The sequence below is a fragment of the Oryctolagus cuniculus genome, chromosome 4 (assembly GCF_964237555.1).
Source record: "Oryctolagus cuniculus chromosome 4, mOryCun1.1, whole genome shotgun sequence".
Lineage (NCBI taxonomy): Eukaryota > Metazoa > Chordata > Mammalia > Lagomorpha > Leporidae > Oryctolagus > Oryctolagus cuniculus.
Genome location: NC_091435.1, coordinates 28,457,464 through 28,478,529, shown reverse-complemented (window position 1 = coordinate 28,478,529; position 21,066 = coordinate 28,457,464). Strand labels below are relative to the sequence as shown.

At 35.7% G+C, this 21,066-nt stretch overlaps 1 protein-coding gene across 2 annotated transcripts in view; it reads right to left on the bottom strand.

The window, feature by feature from the left end:
* Positions 1 to 21,066, bottom strand: part of TMPRSS15 (transmembrane serine protease 15) — a 146,019-nt gene that overhangs the window by 110,334 nt on the left and 14,619 nt on the right. The window contains exons 4-7 of one of the 2 annotated variants that reach the window (XM_070071911.1): positions 13,182 to 13,333; positions 9,280 to 9,324; positions 8,056 to 8,091; positions 668 to 799 (exon numbers count right to left, since the gene is read on the bottom strand). In XM_070071911.1, the coding sequence (XP_069928012.1) occupies positions 668 to 799; positions 8,056 to 8,091; positions 9,280 to 9,324; positions 13,182 to 13,333 (365 nt within the window). The remainder of the gene's footprint in view (positions 1 to 667; positions 800 to 8,055; positions 8,092 to 9,279; positions 9,325 to 13,181; positions 13,334 to 21,066) is intronic. The other variant, XM_070071912.1, reaches the window with a different exon arrangement.

Here is a 21,066-nt window from a genome sequence, read left to right as displayed (position 1 = left end):
CAGCTCTCTGCTATGGCCTGGAGAAGCAGCGGAAGATGGCCCATGTGGGAGACCCGGAAGAAGCTCCTGGCTCCTGATTTTGGATCAGCCTGGCTCTGGCCATTGCAGCCACTTGGAGAGTGAACCCGAGGATGGAAGACCTCTCTCTCTCTCTCTCTGCCTCTGCCTTTCAGTAACTCTGTCTTTCAAATAAAGTAAATAAATCTTTTTTTAAAAAAAAATAACCAATACAAGACGGATACAATGATTTTATGATGAAAAGAAAAACACAAAAAGCCATTACAAATACTCAGAAGTAAGAACATAGAAGCCGAATTCATAACGGCTTGGAATAATTTAATATAGAAAATAAATGAAAAATAATGGTACACGTTCCTCATATTCATGGCAGACATCGTTAATCATAGCATTCTTTCCATAGTCACCAAATGAAATTCGTTAACTAATATCTTTATATTATGTAATAGAGTTTAGAGATTAGTAATATAATTATATTTTAGAGTTTGTATTAAATTATAAATGTAATTACAGAAACAGTGATTTCAAATATTTGAGATCTGTGTAAGTGCACACATGTGTATTTTTGAGTATGTGTCTGTGTGAATGTGCGTGTGTGCCTATAGAGAAAGAGGGCAAAAAGGAATGGGGGAGAATGCAGGGACCTTACCACAAATGTTACTGTCTTCATCATAACCATCTTGGCAGTCTACTTCTCCATCACAAAATAAATCATCGGCTATGCAAGTTACACCATCAGCACAAGGTCTTGAACCAGGCAGACACTCTATTGAGAAATTTCCTTAAAAAAAGAAGAAAAAATATAAACTTTCTCGTGGTAGGTTTAATTGCCAGTTTGTAAAAGACAAAATATTTGAATATTTCTTGTATATATTTTCTCAGGTCCTTACTTCTATGCATATCTTACAATTTCTAAGAGAAATATTTCTTTAATTTGATAAATCATCACTTATCAAAATTAATAGAATTTCACATTTTTGGAAAAAAATCATAAATATCACATATAGATGTTAAAATTAACTTTTACTTTATTTATTTTAACACTAACCAATTAATACTATAGTTCGGGCATCTAGACTAGTGTTTATGCCTCCTAACATTTTTATAAGTGCTGTGGGCTTCAATTTACTGGGAAGCTTATCAATCATTTGTAACATCTAGTAGCCACTTTATTTACTTGCAAACTTATTTGATAACAGAGTGGCTTAAGTAAATTTTGTATTCTGTAGGGTAAAATTTATCAACAAAAGTCATTTTATAGTAAGATGAATTATCTAAAATTCCTAGTACATTGCTACATTGAGCAATGAAGAAATCCATTAGATATTTCTGTTCAGTATCTCTTTTCGTATATTGTCTGAGATTCATAGATAGTAAAATACAAATACAACACTACAAGGTTCCAGGCCATACTCTCAGCCTGTCTTGTCCTTTACTTGCTCCATTTCTACATATGAAGGACAGAAATGCACCAGGAAACACATTTCACTTTGATAAGATATCCTGGAAAATAGAAGTGCAAAACTAAGTAAATTAGATATTTTATATACCCAATGATAAAGAAATGCAGTTCTACTTTTCAGAGTATTGTGAGAATTTGAATATTTTTGTCTCTGACTAGAATAACAATGATGGTTTAAAATTTTTGAAATCTTTGACTCAACAGAAATTTTTTGTTATTTTTCTTAATTTCAAAGTCAACACTTTACTGCCATCTGCTGGGATTTAAAAATAGGAAATTCTGAAATTCATTCTTATGTTCGATAAAATTAATTAAGAAAATTGAAGTGCTCGTAGCAATGAGTCTATTAAGAAAATTCCAAACTAGGGATATTTATAAACAGGGTTGCTGAGCATGCAAGTGTACACAACTAAATTAGACTTTTATAATTTGTTCTAATTAAAAAGTAACTATAAACCATTGGGAAATACATGGAATATCTAACATCAAATTAGGAGAGAAGAAAGGTCAGAATCATTCCTAAATTACAGAATACCCCAATCTAACAGAAGAAAAATGATAATAATTGTATTTAACAAATTCAAATGCATATTGTAATTATTGTAAGAGGGTCCTTGATGGAATCTATAATCCAGAAAATGTATAGTATGTGATAGTATTTCATAAATGATAAATAAAGGGAGAAAAGGCAAAATGCTTGAAACTGTAAGTCATATTTTAACAACAGCTAATAAAATTGTAAACATTCATCTTCTGAGAGATTGGCTTTGGAGATATAACTAGGAAGATACATAATTTTGTCTGACCCGAAGCCTCTCATGAGAGCTTCACTTCCTGATGCTTTATCTCTGCTGATGGAAATTTAGATTGAGCCTTATTCTGGAAAGTGACTGTACTTGGACTCCTTTGATCTCATTATCCTTCACTTACTCCACAAGCCTTTGCCATCTATGTGTTGTGGAACTCCAGGGGTTGGGATGAAAGGATGAGCAAGGCAGAGCCTCCCTTCGTTGGTCCCTGAGTGTAGTGAGAGAGACTGGTTCATTGACTATTTTCTAAGAAGAGGTATATAAACAAGCTTTTGGAACACAAGGCTTAGATAATGAGCCTCTTTTTCAGGCAAGGATGAAAAACGTTTCTCAGAAAAGTCATATTTAAACTAGATTTTGAAGGGTATCTAGAAATGTACAAGGAATACCACCTACGGTTTGTGATGTGACAGGGGTGCATCAGTGCATGGAAATAGATGAGTCTGATTTACCTGGACGTCAGTATGTGAGGGGAAGCCGTATCAGGAAGAGTGTTTGGGACCAGATTCTGAGGGATCATTTTCTCTTTATTTACAGTTGGAAATATTTTTTCCTACAGACAACAGTCCTGGAGGATTTTACATTTGTATGTGATATGACCAGTCCGTGTTCCATACCGGTAATTCTAGGATCATGTGGGAATTTGTGTGGAGTCCAACTGAGAAGCTGTTTCCACAGTCTGGGTGAATGTTGATAAGGGCTAGAACTCTCTCTCTGGCAGAGGAGATGGGGCAGGGACTTAATTGCTATTTTACAAGATAATTGATGAGCTTCAGAGACCAGATGTGCTCCAGATCAAGATCCGGGAAGGTGCTGAGGGGTGGACAATTGAATTACTAACGATCAAGTCATGAGAGTGATTATGAAAATAGTGAGATTAGAAAATTAGTCTAGTTTAAATAATTTTGGTTAGAAGGTTGAAATATTAACTGCTCTTGTTGAGATTGTACTCTCTGATGACTGTTTCACAAACAGCCTTCAGCTGATCAGTCTATGAAGACAGGTTCTTGTATTGAAACGACTAATGGGAAATGAATAGAATTGTTATACAACGGCAGCCCATATCAGGATGCATCAATTTGATTTTTATTTAGGCTTCTTTCTCCCTCTCATTTCATTACGCATGCATAATTTCTGACAAGAGCATTTTTTAAAATATTGACTATTGTAAGAATTTTCCAGATGCCAATTTTTAAAATGATCTTTTATTCTTAACACTAGAGGTTTTTTTTTTTTATTTTTGTACTCTTCTGTTACCACTTCATTCATTATTTTTCCCTAATTTTTCTAAAAAGTCTATACAATACTATACTGTTCTGAGCAGAGAATTTTTAGGATTTCATAAATTCCTGTTAAAGAACTGTGCACAAAGATGATAATTATTTGTTTAGTTTTTTAGAAGCTAATCAAGTTGCCTGAATATTAGGAATAGCTATTTGAATGGGAAAAAAACTTTGCACATACTTTATATCTGTATTGTTACATTCTTATGTACTAATTTTTGGCAAATGATAGAAACAGTAGCAAATTGATTAATTGAATTCTGAAAATAGAAAGTTTTTAATTATCTGATTATATTTCTATCATGTAGGATTCAGTAGAAAGTCATATGTGATTACAGAGTGATCCAGAAGCAAAACAATTTCCAGCAACTTGAGGCTAAGAAACACATGTGACTAATTTGTGCAGAAAATGAACAAGGTATTGTGAAGGATAAAAAAGCTAAAATCTGTTATTTTTCTTCCAAATCAGTCCCAAGAGATACATTGAAAATCACAGTTTGAAAATCTTAGATGTTTATTTTCTTTGTCATTTACATGGGGGTAATAGTACTTGGTGACCAAAGCTATCTGAGAAAAATGAAGCCCATAATCTTTATATCTTACTTAGTAGTGGGAGTAGAATCTGCATCCCTGAATGTCTGCCTTTAAAGACCAATGTAATCTTACAGAAATTCTCATTGACTTTGATAGAACACCTCTAGCTTGTTTTTTAAAGCAAAATTATGGCTTTTAGACCAAATGAAAGTACAGTGTGAAGGTATTTTAATAGCCCTGATCATGTGGAAAGAGGTTTTATAAACTATAGGAGAGTTCCTAGCGATGTGTAAATGTTGTTTTATCAATTGCAGAGAAAGAAAAATATTTAAAATCAAAATATATTCGATATTGGATAATGTCTGTGAATCTCAGCACTGGGGTAATTAAATTGAAGTGCATAATCCTACCTCGGATCCTTTTGGCCCAGTTTCCTGTTCATTGCATGGGCCAATTACTTCTTTTCCTCAATCCCCAAACTCTTCCACAGAATGGAATTACAGTAAAATTGCATTCTGTATGAGGTTGAGAAAGCCCATGGTAGTGAAACTTTGGTTTTTCTTCAGTCTGCCTACAGTCAGCAACAAAGGATTAGAACTAGCTGCAGTCTCGGAACTCTTCAAGCATATGAGCAATTGCCTCAAACAGACCCTGTAGGCACTCTGTAGCAGCCAAGAAATCAATCTGTGTAATGCGACCTTAGTTCCTAGCTCTCTTCCCTAGTGTTCCAAATGGGTTAGTAAAACTTTACGGTAATTGGCAACAAAGGCAGTTGAACAATAGAAAAAAAAAAAAAAGTCCTCATGGACTTTGTATCCGTTATCACACAAAGGTACTCTTTGGCAGAATTTATAATAGTACTAATGCCAGGTATATGATGCATGCATTTGTTGATTTTTCTCAAACTCTGGCTTCCAGGCATATAAAATTGCGAATAAACTTAACATCCCTGAAAGGCATATTCATAATAAATTATTGCCTGGAAACTGCAGTTTTCAAGTTTAATTGCCTTGTTCCTCTCTATAAATCTATATCTTGCTGTATGAGAGGACTAAATGAGAACTATTGGGGACCCATGTACTACATGGATTTAGTAAAAACAGGAATATGATATTTTTCTACCTACTTACCTTAGAGGATTAATTAAGGTAATTCAGCACAGTCGCCAATAAAAGGAAACGTTTGGAAAAAATGGCTAGTTAAAATAAGCATTTCCAAGTGTAGTCATTCTGTGTTAACCTTAGGTTTTGAAAAAGCTTTTTAAAATATATGTAACTGTGTTGTTGTTTCATCATTAAAACATTAACGGCAGGAAGAAGGGCTCTCAGATTGGTTGCGTCCTTTCCTTGTGCCAGCCACAGAGCTGCCCACAGAACACTGCATCTGTACCACTCCCTTTTCATTCTCACGATCACACTCTAGCAGGGATGCAGATCTTTTTTATGCCAAGGGCCATTTGGCTATTTACAACATCTCCAGATGCTATACATAAACATCAACTTAAAAAGTAGCCACTATCAGTTTATTCAGTCTCTTGTCCAGTCTACAGTTCCCTGGCAAGGCCAAACCAAATGATTTTGCAGGCCTTCTACGGCCCGTGGGCCGGACTTTTCTCACTCCTGCTAGAAAATACAATTTAATTTGTTCAGATAATAAATAAAAAGCTCTAGGAGCTTAGGCAGCCTGGCAAACACACCATCCCCAAATGTCTGTAACTAGATAATGGAGAGATTCACTCATTCTTTGCAATGATTGAAAATGTTTATGTTACTTTTTGGATTTTATTTTAAATATCAATTGATGATGTAAGCTGTGAAAGTAGGGTTATGTGCTCGCTGACTCTATTCTTACAGTTTAAATCAGTAAAGGAGACTTTGGCTCCACTCCCCAGAAGAGCAAATGTGGATGGAGATCTTCACCGCGCTCTCTTTCCTCTCATTCATCAACCCTGCTCTACCCAGAGGAAAATGGTCATGTGATTCAGCCAAGTCCCCATGTTTTTGACAGGTTTGTCTTCAAGATGGTAAGAGGGAAAAACTTGTTTTAGGTCCAAGGAGTTGTTACTTTATTTAACATTATTTTTCCTCTAGGTCATCCTGTGAAATTTTATACAACTAAAGGGACCTCATTACCTGCCTCATTCATGAATCACTCAATAAATTAAACGGAAAACAAGGAACTGATTTAGATGTTTGTTGTTGACTCTCAAAGTTTCAGAAGCAAATTTCATAAAATAAAACTACCCAGCCATTATTAATCCTAAAAAATAGTGTACTGAAAAAGTGTATTTAAAGGAGATTTTACATACTGTAAATATTTTATCTGCCTTGTAGAAAAAAGTATGGGCTCAATCTTTTGTGCTGATTTATGGATATATTATAAATACAGCTGCAAGCAGGTTCAGATTATCCTATGTGTCTCTGGGATTTAGAGTTGTGATGATTGGTTTCATGAAGTGTTTTGAATAATACTTCACAAACTGTTTAATTTGACCTGTGTCACAACAACCACTTGGCACCAAAGTTATCATTTATTTCTAAGAAGTATATTTATAATTTTAAAAATAATTTTTCATGTGTGTATATAAAATTTTGTGTTAACTTTAATGACATAAAGATGGCAGTACAATATTCTTGTTGGGAAGCAGATTGGAGATCTATGCAATATTGCCTGTATCAAGCTTACTTCAAGGGGTTATGGACAAACACAGGTAATTTAAAATGAAGAGGTGCTGGAACTGTGGCATAAAAGGTTAAACCGCCGCCAGTGGTGCCAGCATCTCATATGGGCGCCTGTTCGAGTCCCGGCTCTTCCACTTAGGATCCAGCTCTCTGCTATGGCCCAGGAAAGCAGCAGAAGAGGGTCCCAAGTCCTTGGACCCCTGCACCTATGTGGGAGACCTGGGGGACTCTCCTGGCTCCTTTTTCTGGATCGGCACAGCTCTGGCCATTCTGGCCATCTGGGGAGTAAGCCGTCAGATGAAAGACCTCTCTCTCTCTCTCTGTCTCTGTCTCTCTCTCAATCTCTCTTTTTCTGTCTCTCTGTAACTCTGCCTTTCAAATAAATAAATCTTTTAAAAAAATAAATAAAATGAACATAATGTCAGAAACAAGAAAGTATTTTAGTTGACTAGTAGATAGAAGCACAGTGAAAAATTTTACTAGGGTTATAGAGGAATTATTATTTCAAAGAAAAATACTAAGAGTTGCCACAAAATAGATACTTCAAAGAATCATTGAATGACTAAACCCAAAGCTATGTCGGGAATGGTATGTTAACAAGAGATTGTTATAAGGGATGCAAATATGTCTAACTTACATACAGACAGAATAATAAAAAGAAAAAATCCCTAACCTCTCAAGAAATTTGCAACTCTCATGGAAACCATGATAATATTCTTAGTGTTTGATTTGAACCATTGTTCCAGTACAAGACTGAAGTGAAGTTGGATAAAATAGCATTACCCCCAAAACGTATTGTTCACTTTTAGCAAATTTGTATGCTCCAGTTTTCCTATCTGCAAAACTTTGTTTATTGTAAAGTATTGTGGCACAAGAGAATTATCAGGAGCCTAATATGAAACATAATTAAAACTTTCTGAAAATAAAAGAGGAATGTGTGTTTGGCCTGGGAATTAGGATGCTCACCTCCCATATCTTACCACCTGGATTTGATTCTCAACTCCAGCTTCTGACTCCAGTTTCCTGCCAGTGCAAATCCTGGGAGCCAGTGGTGGTGGCACAATTAATTATGTTCCTGCATCTCATTGAGTGGGTTTAGTTTCCAACTCCTGACTTCAGCCCTGGCCTACTCTGGACATTGTAGATATTTGGGGAATGATTGAGTGAATGGAAGTTCTCTGTCTCCTCTGTTGTGTTCTCTCTGTTTGTGTCTCAAATAAATTTTTCTACATTTTAATTAAATATATAGAAATAATATTAAAACTGACCTGGTGTTGTCAGAAGATGGCTGGTTGTCAGCTTGTCTGTAATGATAAATAACATTAAAATAAAAATTATGTATTTTAAATTTTTATTGGGAATTGTATGCTTCTGTTGTTTAATTATCATCTGTTTTTTTTTTTTTTTTGCAGTTACTGTGAATTGTTAGTGTCTATTAATATGAGAATGTGCCCTTTGTATCTGAATCTAAGACAACATTTTTAACTGTATTTTTAGTTAACAAAAATCATTGTGTGATTTATGGTATAAAGGTCTGATGTATTCTGTATGTTTACAATGTGGGATGATTGAGTTAGGCTAATTCACAAATCCATCAACTCACAAACATAGTTTTCATTGAATTCTAGATTTGTAGACTAGTGGTTATTATATTTTAATTCATCTTTTCCAACTACAAAAGAGAATATTTTTCACTAATAATTAATTAAATATGAGGATTCATTGATTTTACAATTATATACACCTTAAATGTACCAGGTTAATTTGAAGTTATTTGAAAGCTAAGCATGAGATATGCTTAGTTGATAGACTTTGCAATAAGGAGGAATTATTTTTAATTCTTGAGTTTGATAACTAATAATTCTGTGACCCTGGACTTACAATTTATTCCTAAATTTTTTCTTTCTACACTGAAAAAATATACCCTCAAAGATTCACTCTGAGAATTAAATTAGCTAAAATTTGCAAAATATTGTGCCTAGCCCAAGTGGTGTTTTAAAAATAATACTTCTTTTAAATATTATAATTATGATATAAATAATGCTATTATAATCATGATAACGATGATTATTATAGATAATACTAAAAGCAATATATTTATTATTTCATTATAATTTACATATAAAAACCATTTATTTATATGCAAAGTTGATATTTGTGATGACTTCTGAAACAATCAGGAAACATTATTTGAAATTTACAGGGAGCAGCCTTTCAGAAAGATAGTGAAACATGTCCATTGATTCTGGTAGTTGGCAGAATCAGTGTTCGAATATAAAAAGAACATCGAATTTGGACATGTATATCTTCGGTATATGTACAGGAAGATTAGGGACTTTGTAGCATTATGAACTGTATCAATCCTAACCAAATATATGCTTCTTCTATTTCAGCATGAAGAATAAAAGCTGCCAGAAAAAAAAAAATGTTCTTCTCAAGTCAGAATTTTATGATCACTAAGTTATATTTTTAAAAATTCCATAGATACTGACCTGAAGTTGTTGCAGGGCTTACTGTAGAGAAATCCTCCAAAGATGCTAGAAAAAAAGGAAAGTCGATTTGACACCTGGGCATTATATATATATATACATATACACACACACACACACACATGACACAAAACACTGAGCATAGCTTATATATTTATTCAAAAGTCATTTGATCCTTTAGAGCTCTTATTTTATACTCTTTTACCGAATAATCCTATTTATTATTTGTTTGAGATACACTTGACAAATTTCCAGTACCTGCATGTGCTCTCTTTAAAATTTACTTTTGCCAAACATTTACTTGACTCTGTATACATTTAAAAGTTATCTATTTTTTTAGTCTGTACTTCTATAGAATAATTTATATTTTAGTAAACTAATGGAACACTACATACTCGATCTTGGAATAGCTATAACTAGTGGTTCTACACTGAAACATATGATTGACCTCAGTTGAAAAATAATCTTGCACATAATAATAATTACTGAGAGCTAACTACTGTTTTAAGTATGAAGTGCTTTTTCACAAAAAGTTAAAAACTGGCTATTTTTTTCAAACTTTAATATGTTTAGTAATATTAAAAATATAGTGAATTAATTATGCAATACACAAAGGAAACTAAAGTATATCTCATAAAAAAATACTTGTCTGCTGAACTTTTTATTTAAGCTGTATTGATGGTAAGTGAGCTGTGTAGAATCCTCTCTTCTGCTAATCATGTTGTATTTTCTGTATTTTTTAATTTTTGCTTTGTCTTATTCCTACAATACCTATGATAGTTTTAAATTTGATATGATGGTTTTTTATTTATTTATTTTTTTGACAGGCGGAGTGGACAGTGAGAGAGAGAGACAGAGAGAAAGGTCTTCCTTTGCCGTTGGTTCACCCTCCAATGGCCGCCGGGGCCGGCGCACCACGCTGATCCGATGGCAGGAGCCAGGTACTTATCCTGGTCTCCCATGGGGTGCAGGGCCCAAGGACTTGGGCCATCCTCCACTGCACTCCCTGGCCACAGCAGAGAGCTGGCCTGGAAGAGGGGCAACCGGGACAGAATCTGGCGCCCCGATCGGGACTAGAACCTGGTGTGCCTGCGCCTCAAGTCGGAGGATTAGCCTAGTGAGCCGCGGCGCCGGCCTGATGTGATGTTTTAAAGAAGTAAACAAAAAGATTTGTAAGAGCTTTTAATAAAGAAGGTATTTTTATTATATTTAATTTGTTCTATGAAGAAATTAAGAACTGTATTAAATTCTTAACCAATCTTAAAATATGATTAAATTTGAAAATTCACTTAATGGAAACAAACATTAAACACAAGTATCTAAATTTAAGCTTGTGCTATGTTTATAAGTGTATTTGAGCACAGTTCAATAAATTGTTACTTCAAATTGCTCGGAATATTCTTGAGTTGATGTTTTAATAAGTTTTATTTTATTTGTGATAGTGGTTCCAAGTTAACTCAAATAATATGGTTATATTGAATAAATATCTAATTTTAAAATCCATTACCTCTCCTCCCCATGATAATCCAACTATCGGGAATAATAAAAATAATTTTTATCATATCTGTCAGAATACAACTCCAGAAACTAAGGCACCTTTAACGAGCAAGAAACCACATTTTTAGAAGAAAACATTAAAAAATCAACATCGTTAAAGATAAAACCATTACAAGCAAACTCTTGTGTAGTGCTAAAGAGAATGGGCATTCCAGTAGGGCAACTAGGCCAGAATCCTCAATCCAATTCTCAGTGTGTGAGTTTAAGCAATTTACCAAAATTATTTGCACTTTTTCTTCATATTATATAACATATCTAATATGGTGAGTACATGTGTTGCTAGTTCAACCAGCAGTTCTGATTAATAATGGCTAGAACTAATTTCCAGCTCCTCTGAGCCAGATCAAGACCCCAAATGGGCTCTGCTATAGTAGCTGTGCTAGAGGGAATCAAATCAGCAGCAGAGAACCCACTGCAAATATCAGTTGTCTTCTCTGCCAAGAGCTGCAGGATGTATCCGGAGGCTTCATGGAAGGCAGGTTTCACGATGAGCCGACATTGCTGAGAAGCAACCGGAGTTTTACAAGTTCATGTCTAATATTTCAAAATTAAATCAAAACAAAATAGTAAGGATCAGCAATGTGGTGTGATGCCTACAGCTCATATTGGAGAGTTGGTTGAAGCGCAGAGTGCTCTGCTTCCAATCCTACACCCTGCTAAGGTATCTGAGAATGCAGTAGAACACAGTACAAGTACTTTTGACCCCTGCCACCTATCTCTTTTTCTGTAGCTCTGCCTTCTAAACAAATGAGTAAATAGTTTCAATAATATTAATTTCTCCACATTTTTATGTAACTGATTTTAGGCAACCCTAAGTGACTGACTTCATTCTGTACCAAGGCTATTTGAGCTGATGCTATGTTATTCAGTTATTCCATTGGGTATGAATATTGATGTATTGATGTTTTCAGATGTTAGCTTCCTAAAATCCCAAGAGTTCAGAATTCTAAAACAACACTTGGTCCTGAATTTTACAGATAAGAAACTGGGGACCTGTATGGGCTTGGCAAATTGCTAATCTCCTTGACAAAAATAAGCACATGGCATAAATGTTTGTAGAATTGAATTGGATGGAGATAAGCTAGATAGGAAACTTTAGAATAATCTATCTATTAATACCTTTATTGCAAAGTTATTATTTTTAATGTCCTATGTCTCTTCGCCTTTTATTTATTCTTATGGTAAAAAATGTTTTTTGGAGGAGCCAGTGTTGTGGCGCAGCAGGTTACAAGCCCTGGCCTTCGGCGCTGGCATCCAATATCAACACCAGTTCCAGTTCCAGCTGCTCCACTTCCGAGCTCATGCACCTGGGAAAGCAGCAGAGGATGGCCCAAGTGCTTGGACCCCTGCACCCATGTGAGAGACTTGGAAGAAGATACTGGCTCCTGGCTCCTGGCTCCTGGTTTCGGCAGGGCCCAGCCTCAGTCGCTGTGGCCATTTGAGGGGTGAATCAGCAGGTGGAAGACCTCTCTCTCTCTCTCTCTGTCTGTCTATACCCTTTCTGTAACTGTACCTTTCAAATAAATAAAATAAACCTTTAAAAACTTTTTCATTTTGGCCGGTGCCGCGGCTCAACAGGCTAATTCTCCTCTTGCGACGCCGGTACACCGGGTTCTAGTCCTGGTTGGGGCACCGGATTCTGTCCCGGTCGCTCCTCTTCCAGTCCAGCCTTCTGCTGTGGCCCGGGAGTGCAGGGGAGGATGGCCAAAGTGCTTGGGCCCTGCACCCGCATGTAAGACCAGGAGAATCACCTGGCTCCTGGCTTTGGATCAGCGTGGTGCGCCAGCCGCAGCGGCCACTGCGGGGTGAACCAACGGAAAAAGGAAGACCTTTCTTTCTGTCTCTCTCTCTTACTGTCCACTCTGCCTGTCAAAAAAAAAATTTTTTTTAATTTTAAAGATACTATTTTATTTTTACAAATAGGTAACTAAGGTTAGTAAAACTGACTCCTCTCTTTTTTCATTTTTTCTTCTTAAACAGTGGACCTTGCCACTTGACACCATAACCTAACAATATCTATAATTTAATCAGAAAGTGATAACTCTTTCTAATAGAGAGATTTTGAAGTCAGGGTGTGCTTGACCAATGCAATGAATGTGACAAAACTCATAAATGTTTATGGATGCTAATGCATTCAGAAACTTTTGATATTTTACAAACTGTTTCTCAGTGACTTTTCTTCAAATATGTTTTCTCCATATTTCACTTTTCTCATGTAAATTTGTTACATCAAGCAATAAGACATGCTACTAAAGTCAAGGATGATCCCACTGCTTCTCTGGTATATTGCTAGAATTTTAATTTCATAGCTTAATGATTCAAAGAAATCAAATAATGCTCACAGATACCTGTGATGTCGATGCTGCTCAAATCAATCTGGAAAGGGACCAGTTGGCTGGATTGATTCGCTTCAATGCCTTGAATCAGTTCATTTTTTACATTTTCATCTGACACCCACTGGGCAAAGAAAAGGTCAAATAAGACTATAATGCTGCCATTTCTGCAAAGCAAAAGATGACATGAGAAGAAGTTGGCCATTTTCAAGTGATTCGTGTTCAATTCATGTAAAATATCTTTAAAATTCTCTACAGTGATCACCTTGTTGATTCTCAATATATTGTGTGAGGTAGGCTATGTCAAGTATTATCTTTATCTTACAGGTGAAAGAAAAGGAAATTGAAAGTCTAAATGCTGTTCCGAGGACACAAATCGCAAACAGATATGAGACTGCTTTCTAAGTCTTCTGAGCTCCATGTAGGAACACCAATCCCGAGGCCTTGCTGTTCCCCAGAGTCACTGCATCTGCTAAACTAAATCACGTTGTTTGTTCCGATTTTTATGATTATGATTTGAAAGAATGAAGGGTGTAGACTCATCATCTTTCACGAAGACTTTTTTTAAGTTTCTATATAATTTAAGGAGACCTGATAGCAAATGATAGTGATTTATTTATGTCCATTTTCTTCCCTATTTAATATAAAATATAAGACTCTTCCCTGATTTAAGTGACACAAGCAAACATATCTAAGGTCATTGGGAGCTCATGGGAAAGTAAGCCTCGTGGACAAAGGTGGGAGAGTCCTCCAGAAAAGACTTCTGTGACAGGATTAGAGTTCAACAAGGTAGCTCTCATCTTTCCTTTATCTTATCATGTGCTCTGCAACATTTTAAAAGATACTACTTTTTTTTTGCAATTTTAAGAGATAAATTAATAAATGGTTGGTCAGTAGGGATACTTGAGAGCTTTTTGCCTTCCTATCTACAATTTTATTTCTTCAAACAATTCTTTGAATTTACAACTACTTAGAGATAAACTCAAACTCAAATCCTCATTCCATATCCCTCAGTAATTTAAGAATCCTTAGAGCAAACTTGATTCCTTAAGAGACAGACTCAGGAGAATAAAATTTTACATGCCATGTTTACTGGTTCCAAAATGAGAGGAGTGAGTCACTCTAATATTTTGTGACATACCTAAGTTTGTGTGAAGTTCTCAAAGGACTTTGTCAACTCAAAAATAGTTTTTTTTAAAAATTTGTTTTGCCTCTATCTTTCCAGATAAGAACTACAGCAAATGTGATTTTTTCTTCCATTACTGTGTACACGACCAGAATGCTCCTGAAATCTACAGCAGATCAGCATCTTCACTAAGCAGGGTGTTTCTTAATGGTAAGATAGTCTACTCTTTATGTTCATGGTTTACCAGAAGTGATTTTTTTTCCATGTATATGGTTATTTGTATTTGAAATGAATAGGATACTATGATATAGTAATTTCATACTTCACATATATTAAACAAATTATTTTAAAATGTTAGGATTTATTTTCCAATCATTTTCTTAAATCATAGTAACCAATTTATGTAAACAAGAAGGTTCTTTAGTCACTGTTTAGTTTAGAATTCACCAGTCATACACATACATACAATCACTTGCTGTCATTTTTAAGAATACATTTTTCACAGACATTTTTTTAAAAAATGCTTATTTATTTCTTTGGAAGGTAGAGTTTACAGAGAGAGAGAGAGAAAGAGAGAGGAAGAGACACCGAGAGAAATCTTCCATCTGCTGGTTCATTCCCCTGTTGGTGACAATAACCAGAGCAGGACTGGCCTGAAGCCAGGAGCGCAAAGCTTCCTCCTGGTATCTCATGTAGGTGACAGGGGCCTAAGGACTTGGACTGTCTTCCACTGTCTTCTGAGGCACATGAGCAGGGATCTGGACTGGAAGTGGAGCAGCCAGAACTCAAACTGGTGCCCAAATGAGATGCTTCATTGCAGTTGGCAGCTTTACTCATTACACCACAATGGTGGCCTTGTCACAGACCTTTTTTATCTACTCATTCACACTTGTTCATTTTCCCATGATGGCTAATCCCTAATTTTGTTGAAGAACACCTCTCTATTTTCCCTGGAAAGGTGACATTTTCTTTAACTATTTTTCAGATCAATTCTAGATTTCTCAAGAGTATGTGACCAAACCCTGGTCAATGGAGTCTATGAGGAAAACTGAAAAGAAATTTCTAGAAAACTTTTCCATACGTAATAAAAGACTCACCATAAAATATTACTTTCCTTATTGAACATAATTGTGTTTGTATATATGATTGCTGAAACAGCCACATCTCTCTTGAGGAACAGGGTGTACATGGTAGCTGCCAAGCTAAGGACAACATGGTGAAAGAATGGAAATGCTAACTCCTAGAAAACATATTGCTGTTGCATCACTGAATTAACTTCTGTTGAAATAGCTAGATTTCTTGTGCTTTCAATAGACACTAAATGTTTAAGACACATTTAGTGTATGCTTTATGTTAATTGAAATTTTAAGACTTAGAATTGGCACTCCTCTCTCAGGCTTCATCTCTGATTTATTTAAATAGCAGCTTCAGAAAAGGAGATTACTCTATCTTTGGTTCTGATATGAGCCAACATTTCCATTTTAGCAATAAGGCCATTGAGGCTCGGCATCATGGAACTTTGGCCCAGCATTATACAACTGATTAGTGTGAGATAGGAAAAAACCTAGGTTTTCCGTCTCCCACATGCCTTTTCATATACTTCCTATCTTCTCAACCCAACACTGCTTCTAACAACACTTAGGATGAAGTACTTGTCATCAGGAAAGGGATCATAGCATATTTATCTGAGAGGCGGATCCAGGATTTTATTGTGTTGCATTTCATTAGAACTATATCTTTAAATGCAAAAGGAAATAGCATTTCTTTTGTGGGGGAAGGAAATATTGTTTTATTCCCTCCATACTTCAGAAAGAGTCTTCCTCCTCCTTCTCCTTCTGTTTCCCTCTTTCTTCTTTACCCTTTATTTCCTCTACCAGCCTCACTCCCTGAATTGTTAAATAGACAGGAGTCAAACAGTTAAGTAAACTAAGAGTGAGCAATCTCCATTATTATGTGTATTCAATCCCTTATCAGCATTCATCTAGTGGATTCAAACTAAATAATTTAAATTCTGATTGAATTTGTGTTTTCTCTTTATATAAATGCCATCTATTTAATTTGATGGAAAACTTACTTGTACTTTATTTTAATTGTAAGTAGAAGAGCTAACATACTTTGGACAGCAAAACTGTAAAACTGGAATTTTCCTTCACTGAGTTGAAAATGGCTGGATTAGTTCCTCCTCAGGCATGATACATCTTTGCATGAGAGATATGTCCTCTTAGTTGTGAATTATATATTGTGCTTAATAATTTATAGCTTGCCAGGATAAAAGTTACATATCCTCTATCCACTGTATCTAAAGAATACTCTTTAGAATGTATTCTGTTATTCAATGTAAATGTTAAAATAAAAGAGATATTTAGTAGAAATAAAAAAAACATAAACATTTATGTTTCACCTCATTAAACAGTTGGGACCATTATTTTAGTACTTTTGCAATAATTCCTATCATTGCTGTGAGATTGATTTTATTTATTAAAATAAAAAGAATATTCTTCCTTTATGGGAAAAAAAGAAAAAGTGGCTATTTTCATTTCAAAATACTAGTTCCCATAGAATATCTGAGTTTATTTTAGCAGATAAATCTGATCATTGTGTACAGAGAGCCTGTGTGTAATACATCAAAATGTTTCCTATATCATATTCTCTTCATGATATTGATGACCTTTAGAGTTGCTGAGTAAACAAGTCTTTTCTTTCATAAGATTGTGACACATCTGTGCTCAAAGGGCAAAATAAACTGCATACTGCCCCAAAGGGTAAATTACACTTTATTAAAAGAATCGACTACCAAATGCTCTTGGAGAAAATGTACTTTTCACAATCCAGAATTCAGAAAGAATTTCTAAAGGAAAGCAGTTCACTGTTTTCCTGAGCATCTAAAGGAACACACACACACACACACACACAAACTCACAAGCTAGCAGGCAAGAAGGCTAAAATATTTGTCCCAGTTAAGAGGAAAAGGTTATTGACTAAGTTTAGTACTCTGAATGCTATAATTTGACTTTAGGAGCTGGCACTGCGGCTCAGTAGGTTAATCTTCTGCTTATTGTGCAGGCATCCCATATGGGCACTGGTTCTAGTCCCGTTTGCTTCTCTCCTAATCCAGCTCTCTGCTGTGGCCTAGGAAGGCAGTGGAAGATGGCCTGAGTGCTTCGGCCCCTGCACCCATGTCAGAGACCCAGAAAATCTCCGGGCTCCTGGCTTTGATTCGGCTCAGCACTAGCCGTTGTAACCATTTGGGGAATGAACCAGCGGATGGACAACCTCTCTCGCTGTCTCTCTGTCTATATCTCTACCTCTCAAATAAATAAATAAAATCTTTTAAAAAAATTTTACTTAATACCCCCAAGAGTGATATGACTCCAATTAAATTTAAAAATTTAAGAATTTTAAGAATTTAAGAAATTTAAGAATAAAGAAAATTTTAAGAATTTTTGATTTTTTGTTTGTTTATAATTGATGTGGATATTGTTAGGTGATGATTCAACTTCACTGATTTTATTCATTGGATTTTAAAAGTAAAATAATTTATAAAGCTAATTGTAAGTCTGCCATTGTTTACTATGAATGGAATGAGTCTATTTATATATGATTACTTCAAGTAATCCTAAAGATTTTTGTGTTACTCCCTCCTGCCTCCATATTACTTTTCCTATCTTCCTCTTTTCAGTCTCCCAGAATACTAATCTGTAATTTATCTTATAGATGTTTTCATAAAATTATTTTACACTTCATTTTCAAAAATTCATTTTTGAGGCCAGCACCGTGGCTCAATAGGCTAATCCTCCGCCTGCGGTGCCGGCACACCAGGTTCTAGTCCCAGTTGGGGCGCCGGATTCTGTCCCGGTTGCCCCTCTTTCAGTCCAGTTCTCTTCTGTGGCCCTGGAGTGCAGTGGAGGATGGCCCAGGCTCTTGGGTCCTGCACCCGCATGGGAGACCAGGAGAAGTACCTGGCTCCTGGCTTTGGATCAGCGCGGTGCGCCGGCCGCAGTGGCCATTGGAGGGTGAACCAATGGTAAAGGAAGACCTTTCTCTCTGTCTCTCTCTCTCACTGTCCACTCTGCCTGTCAAAAAAAAATTCACTTTTTATTTAAAAGTACTTTAGTTACCACCAGGAAAAACATCTCCTCACTGACGTATGTTAATTGAGAATCATTAAAAATATTTATCAATATTTGGGCACTATTCTGGCCTCTTAGCTATAAAGGAAGGGAGAGCAATAATTCCTCACATCAAATAATTCATAGCTTCATGGATAGTGAGTTTACCATCTAAAAAAATAAGGATTCCATGCTAAATATTAAAGAAAATGCTGAGGTTTTGATAGCCCACCAAGCCTGTGTATGAAAGTTTGTATTCAGCCAAATTTCCCAATATGGAAAAAATGAAGATTCAGAAGAAGTTCCCTTTTAGCATAATTATCCTAAAAAGCTCTACAATGGCAGTGGATATGGTGTTTCATAAGAATGTCACCAGGCAGAAGCTGATTAAGAAGCAAGTACCTGGACGGTCTCCTAAGGAAGAATAAACCTTTCAGAAATAAATCTGAATTGATGCTTTCATGCAGACCTCCAGACTAAATCTTCTATAGAATAGGGAAAAAGAAACTGATTGTACTCACTCTGACTTAGATAAATAGCTTAAAATGAACAATCAAGCAAACCAATCTTGAGTGCGTGGTTTTATATTAATAAATATTAAACAAATATTTTTAAAATTACACTTTTGAAAGACCAAAAAGCATTAACCTATTTTGGGAGTCCATGTGCATCCTCTAGTGCTGATATTGAGATAACAATAGAGGATGTGACAGATAATAAACCGACAATGGATATTTTTTGTAGGAAAGAATACAGTCAATGGATGCAGGATCAGCTATTGGGATGAAGATAAGGATACACCGTGGAATAAAGGGTAATAAGTATAGACAGATAAATAGATGAGAAAGAAAGAAACAGAGAGGATACTGATAGATAAAGAAAAAAAATAAGCCCCCTTCTTAGAAAAAGAAGCTTCCCACATCTTTTCATTTTGCCTTCCATTGGTTAGAATTAGTTTTGTTCCAACAGGAAGTAGCAGGGCCCTGACGTGCCTTTTGCTCATTAAATAATGTTCAGTCGAAGTTCTGTCAGTTTTCTAAGTGTGATCTCTTTGCCTTTGATTTGACTCTCCTACCTCTACTTAGTTATTGAGGAGAATTCTTTTACTGATGTCGAGAGTCATAAGAAGATCATACATCAGGTATTTCTGTCTCCAGGATTTTCAATTCAATTGCTCTTGATCTAAGATATGAAACTAGCTTTTCTGCAAAGTCAGGCCTGTTGCGTTTCTCCAATGATCTGCCAATCTCTAATGACTCTCATTTAAACAAGTTAAATCCTTAGGCTCATGGTCACCACTTTCATGGTGTCTCAGCATCTTCTTAATGGACCTCAGTGCCAGCCGGGCAGCTCATTATGTGACATGGATTCTTTCTTTGTCAGTAATGGTTTCCCTTTTCTTCTCTGCTCAAGTAGTCCCTACCTATGCTTCTAAGACTAGGCTCCCGTTTTTTACAAAACCTTCCATGACCTACTATTCCATTTCAAGGGACTCTCACATATTAACACACCTACACATTGAGAGACCTATTTAACCTTTATTTCTAAATTATATTCCAACATAAACTTAAAATCATGTTGAGAGTATAGTTATTTTTATATTGGTAGAATAAAAATTCAAGGACAACATGATAACTGTTAATGTATTCAGATATTATTAACAGGTGTTAAACTTTTCATTTATTTGCTAGGACTTTTTAAAGCACATATTGAGAGGCAGGCATTAGTTAGGTTCTGAAAATACAGATATCAAAGATAACGTTCTTTCCAGAGGGAGTTCATAATGTAGTAAATAAAAAGACAATAGATAATTACTTTGCAATGTGAGGATTGTATTTCACATGTAGATACAAGGTACTAAATGAGCAGGTAGGTGAAGTACCTAATTCAGACAGGGTGGCAGTTAAATGTCTCTGAACATGTAGCATGGACCAGATCTTAATCTACTGTAAGAATGCATTCAATACATAGTAGGAAGAGGAATGAAGCTCTAGGTTGCTAAAAATTATACAAAATAGAGAAACAGGATGCTTTTGAGGGTGTGGAGATAATGTGGTTAGGCTAGTGCTGAAGCCTAAAAGGAATGAGGAAGCATTTTTTGAAATAGAATCCTGGATTACTAATCTTAAGGTATTTGAAACAGTGATATGCAAAGATGTAGATGCATTGATTCATTGGAAGAGAGGTAAAGAAGTAAACTTTTGATTGGGAAGAATAGATAATATAAAATACAATAAACATAAATGTGTATGAACTCATAAGGCAATAAGTAAAACATGGTACTAACAATTGAATAGGCAGTCTGATGGATGTCCATAACAACATTGAAAATGGATTCCCAGGGGTATTTGGCACAGCAGGTTAAACTGCTGCTTGAGACACCTGCATTTCATATCTGAGGGCTTGGGTTCAAGTCCTGGCTCTTCTCTCCATTCCAGTTTCCTGCTAATGCACATCCTGGGAGGCAGCAGGTAATGACTTAAGTTCTTGGGTCTCTGCCACCCATGTGGGAGATCCAGACTGATTTCCTGGTTGGCTTCTGTCAGGCCTAGTGGTTATTGGGAGAGTGAACTAGCAGATGGAAGACATCTCTCCCTGTCTCTGTCTTTGCCTTTCTAATATATAAAATAGATACTCGTGTGTATGTGTGTGTGTGTGTGTGTGT